The sequence below is a fragment of the Branchiostoma floridae genome, chromosome 12, assembly GCF_000003815.2.
Source record: "Branchiostoma floridae strain S238N-H82 chromosome 12, Bfl_VNyyK, whole genome shotgun sequence".
Taxonomy (NCBI): Eukaryota; Metazoa; Chordata; class Leptocardii; order Amphioxiformes; family Branchiostomatidae; genus Branchiostoma; species Branchiostoma floridae.
Window position 1 is genome coordinate 11873339 of NC_049990.1, and position 5222 is coordinate 11878560.

The window sequence follows — 5222 nt, forward strand, 5'->3', positions numbered from 1 at the left end:
CTCGGTATCCTGTTCTCCAGAGAACAGCGCTCGCGGCTAAGGTTCTTTCCCGGGCCCCTAGCAACATAGCTCCGTAAATCGAATTAGCGGCCCGGGGAAAAACGCCGCCGCTACGTGAAGGCGTAATTCCCTTAGCCGGCTAAGTTGTGAAGGCGTAATTCCCTTAGCCGGCTAAGTTGTGAAGGCGTAATTCCCTTAGCCGGCTAAGTTGTGAAGGCGTAATTCCCTTAGCCGGCTAAGTTGTGAAGGCGTAATTTCCTTAGCCGGCTAAGTTGTGAAGGCGTAATTCCCTTAGCCCGCTAAGTTGTGAAGGCGTAATTCCCTTAGCCGGCTAAGTTGTACTCTGATATCCAGGGTACCCTCTCGGTGACTCTAAATTGACTCTATGCACTCAAATTTTCTGTGCACCTTGTCCCCAAATTCAAATTTTGAGCTCTGGCCTGTACATGCATACTATTTTCAAGTGGTCTAAGCACACCCTTAATTCTAATTTTACTGCTCAAGATTTATCTTCTATTACAATCAATTTAAAGAGCTTCCATAGTCACCTTTGAAAAAATAAAATAAATCTACGTAAAGTGAAGAAGGTAAAGTCGTAAAGCCCACAGCTGTAGGTAAAGCCACACAAGCATACATTAATGTTTTAAAATCTTGCACAGGACCTGTCCCTCCCATATGCGGTGGACTAGTCCAAATTGACAACCCCCTTATAAGGAGATATAAGGCGGGAGGATTGAAACTGATTAGCATACAGGAACAGCTGTTTGGCGGGTCCCGGACGTGTCGACCAGAGGCCTCCGTAAGTACCGGTCCTTCATGGATTTGCAATCAGTTGAAACCTTCTTGAGCTCATCAAATGAGACTTCGAGTTCCCCAACTAATCTAGAAACATGATGAAATTAGAAAACCGTTTATTTTGCACGGTAGAAAGAGCGATTGGCGTATTTATGTTGAATGGGGAGGGGGGCGTCGCTTTCAATTGCATAACACGAGCTTGTTGTATAACGGGTGTTGGATAACAGTAAAAGGTATGTGTTTCTGTCTTAAAATCTTTGAAAAAACTATACTATTCCATTCTTATATTGTTGTTTTATCATCTTTGAAACTCAACACTGTATGGGATTGAATGCAATTAATGTTCGTCGTTTCTAAACTTCGAGACATTTGTTGTCAGTTGCATAAATTAAAAAAAATATACTGTACTATTGGTATCTTACGTAATATTCTGGCTTAAGATTGTGATGACTGTGACATAAAAAGTGAAGAGCGGCCTAAAATGGAACCAGCCGTTTCCTACCTGGCCGAAGAAACTCTACTCTACTCTACTCTTAAGTTAAGATAAATTGCCATACAGCGTTTAACCGAGGTATGAATATTACCCGTTATGTAATAAGTTGAGAAGTTCGTTTATGTAACTCAAATTCTGCTTACTAAATCTAAGTGTTTCTTTTTCAGAACCTTCAAAGTTCACCTACCTCAGTCAAGTAACAACTGAAATATATTGAAGACACTTCGAGACATCAATGCGAGTAGAACTCCTCATCTTTGGTTTGTCAACGAAGTCGATCTTGCAGCCCAGCAACTTCCTATACAGAGCTGCTTCGTCGAGTTTCATTTTCTCCAGGAAAAACAATTTTGTTCACCCCAAGACGTCCATCACTGGGTCTTCAAGAAACATGTCAGAAGGCGGAGCCTGGACGCCATCCTGGTTAGTCTTTTTATTACATTCATTTGTTGATATATTATATATTCATTGTATATTAACTACAATATGACTTCATAAGTTAAGGTTTTGTTACTATTCATTCCATCATGCTTTTACTTTTTAGCAAAGAAGTTGGTATACTTGCAACTTTGAAATAACGCTGTGGCTATTGACACACTCAGTGTGCCAATAGCCAAACAGGCTATTGACACACCGAGATGCCAGTCAGCCAATCAGAGCTTGTAACATGCCTTTCCGGCATTATTTTACACAAGCAATAGTTGATTAGACATTGTTTGGAAGATTAGACATTGGAATCTTTGAATCTTGGAATGAATGAACGAATTCAAGTTATGCCCTAGATTTGGATACCTGTTAATACAGCCTTCATCGTGTATGTTTGGCGTAGCGTAGTGGTTAAAACGATGACCCGGGGATTGGTGATTACAGCTCCGACCCGGTTCGAGTCCGCGCCGGAGTTTTTTTCAATTTTTTTTTTCAATTTTTCTTGTCCCTTTTTAAACATCCATTTGATATAAGAATATTTTATATATAAACAACTTTTAAAGTTTCTGTTAACAATATAAACCAAAAATAACTCAGACCACAAAACATGTCATAATTTTCGGCCGTGTGGTTCCGGCGCTATCGGGGGCGACTCGGAAGAATATTTCTTTCACATTAAAACTAATGGAGGTAAAACAACAACTAAATAACTTTGCTTCCTTAGTGATATAAGTTTTGAGGCCGAAAATTCTCCAATACGGCAGGAATTCGTCGGTAAACACATCTGAAAACGTGTTCCTAACCGATCCAACATGGCTGCCATGATCACATGCGGTGACAGTAAAACTAGCACCCTATATGATACCAGATTCCGATGTTTAAAATTGTGCCGTAAACACGTGAAAAAGATCGTATTTTGGGTTGATAATGGACACAGGATGCCATTTGTATTTTCAGAGTGTTGATTGTCAAATATAATCGTAAGATTTCCTCATTTTAGTGGTTTCGACACACTGGGTGTGTCAATAGCCTCGCTCTTGAAATAAAGTGATATAACACCATAGAGACTACGATTGAATAAAAAAAAAATTGTGATTGGTGATTTTCACTTGAGGATCAGATGACTAATCAAAAACTTGTGGAATAGTAATTTTTTGGGGTACAGAAATAGCATATAAATATATATAATATTTGTGCAATTACTGTCACAGATGAACTTTCATTCAAATGATGTGTCGTTGGTATCATTTACTCCAAGGTACAAGGACAGTTGGGGAGGTAATCGAGGTGGTGGGCACAATCAGCGAGGTTCCCACAGCAGAGGCGGAGGACGTAACCAACGAGGTGGGCGCAAACCAAACCAGCGCACCCACCAACCCACGGGCGGACCTCCCAAGATGACGAAAATAGAATCAGGCAGTAAAATTCTGAGTTTCGGAGCAGGGAGTAAAGATTTCTTGGAACAGTTAGCAGACCAGAGGAGGAGCGTTTGTTCCTCGGTTATGGAATTCAACTTCAATGAGAGAAGATGCAGGAAGCTGTCCGTGAACCGGGAGTTTAAACCTGACTGTGGTGGAGTTGTATACTGGATGTCCCGGGACCAGAGAGTACAAGGTCTGTAATGCTGGTTCACTTATATCTGCAGGGTACTATATACGTTGCTTGACAGGGTATTTATATGGGATAATTCCTGTTGACAGACGGTGGTTTCAAATTGTAATATTTTCAAAATAGAAGCAGTATGTTGGAAACATTTCAGTTTGAAACCATCATCCATTGACTTGATATCCCCAAATACCCTGTTTTTAGAACAACGGATAACGGTTACCCCACGGAAAAGGTGACCTAGTGTCTTGAAAATCTTGAGAATGTTCATGATGGTTTTATTTCAAGGTGAACTTTCCACCACAAATGCATTGACAATGGGAATATGCATTTCAAATGTATTGCTTTTGTACTATGATAGAATTGTTAAAACTGGGAACTTAAAATGCAATGGAAACCTCCTTTCCCCTTCAATTACAAAAATAGGCGTGCAAAAGTAAAGGAATTTACAGCACAACAAAAAGTTCAGTTCTGATATAAATGAATGAATGAATACCGGTAAATAAACTTTTTGTTTTAACTCAAAATGAATATGGAAACAATAGATTAAGAAACACCTTTAGTCCTTTACTATTTATTTTCAGCGCTGACTTTTGTAGTTGCAAGTATTACAAGAACACTAAAACACAAGAATACTCAAAACCAGCAGTAGTAATGATCAAACTTTAATGTATTTTACATTTCATCTGTTGGTATCAAAAGCTCATGCATTGTTGTTGTTGTTTTTATTTACAGATAACTGGGCCATGCTGTATGCCCAACAGTTGGCCATGAAACACAAGGTCCCCCTGTACGTGTGCTTCTGTCTGGTGCCAAAGTTCCTGGATGCAAACATCCGACATTACGGGTTCATGCTCAAGGGGCTGGAGGAGGTGGAAAGGGTAAAAAAAAAGATTTTTTTGCATCAAAATCAATGTACTGATTTCTTGTTTGTCTTATCATAGTAATTGTTGTGTAACTGCTTGAATGTGTAATATGCCTCGAGTGGAAGAGATCTTCATATAACTATAAGACATAATACATTCATTTTGTTAAATTGTCAATTGGTTAAAATGTAGTTAATAGTTTTTCAAATGCTTACAGTTAAGGCATCCTTTGCACTTTCTTTGTTATGAATATCATTAGTATGATGATTTTTCTTATGAAGGAAAGAACAAAGTATCAAATGGCTGTTCTTATAGGATCCTTGCAAGAGGTATTGTCACCATACATAGTCCTAAACACTAATATACACCATTGCAAAGATTCTGTTTGAGTAGTAACTTTGAATAAGAGACTTCCTGTGGCTTAAAGTCTTGGTTTCTGTTAATTAATAAGTCAATTGATAAGTTAACAACAGCAACAACTTTCTTGTGTTCTCTATCAGGAGCTGACAAGTTTGGACATCAGTTTCTACTTGCTGACTTATCTTAAAGATGCTGTTTGTGTAGTAGCTTTAAATTGGAGACTTTCTGTGACCAAACCTTGGTTAGTTGCTGTTGATTAATAAGTCAATTGATAAGTTAACAACAACAACTCTTGTGTGTTCTGAATCAGGAGCTGACAAGTTTGGACATCAGTTTCCATCTCCTGACTGGCTATGCTGTGGACGTCCTTCCTCAGTTTGTTACAGAGATGAACATCGGAGGGGTGGTAACAGACTTCTCACCTCTCAGGACACCCCTGAAATGGGTTCGCGACGTGACCGCTAAACTACCCAGGGATGTCTCTTTTGTCCAGGTAAACATAGTGTCACATTTAGAGACAGATTCACATTAAAGTCACAGGTAGAGTTTCCTGTTTCAGCAATCATTAAGGACTATTAATGATTTTTTTTTGTGATCAGTTCCATAGCGTTTTTTTGCTGTGGGTTAATGTTAATCTCCAAGCAGATTCCTCCGTTGGCATAAAACAGTAACATAAAGCT

The 5222-nt window shown here is 39.0% G+C and overlaps 1 protein-coding gene across 1 annotated transcript in view; it reads left to right on the forward strand.

Annotated features, from left to right (window-relative positions):
* Positions 1–708: 708 nt before the first annotated feature.
* LOC118428132 (deoxyribodipyrimidine photo-lyase-like) overlaps positions 709–5222 on the forward strand; it is a 12690-nt gene continuing 8176 nt past the window's right edge. The window contains exons 1-5 of the mRNA XM_035838115.1: positions 709–799; positions 1456–1708; positions 2970–3325; positions 4052–4197; positions 4853–5035. Coding sequence (XP_035694008.1) covers positions 1524–1708; positions 2970–3325; positions 4052–4197; positions 4853–5035 — 870 coding nt within the window. The 5' untranslated portion in view covers positions 709–799; positions 1456–1523. The remainder of the gene's footprint in view (positions 800–1455; positions 1709–2969; positions 3326–4051; positions 4198–4852; positions 5036–5222) is intronic.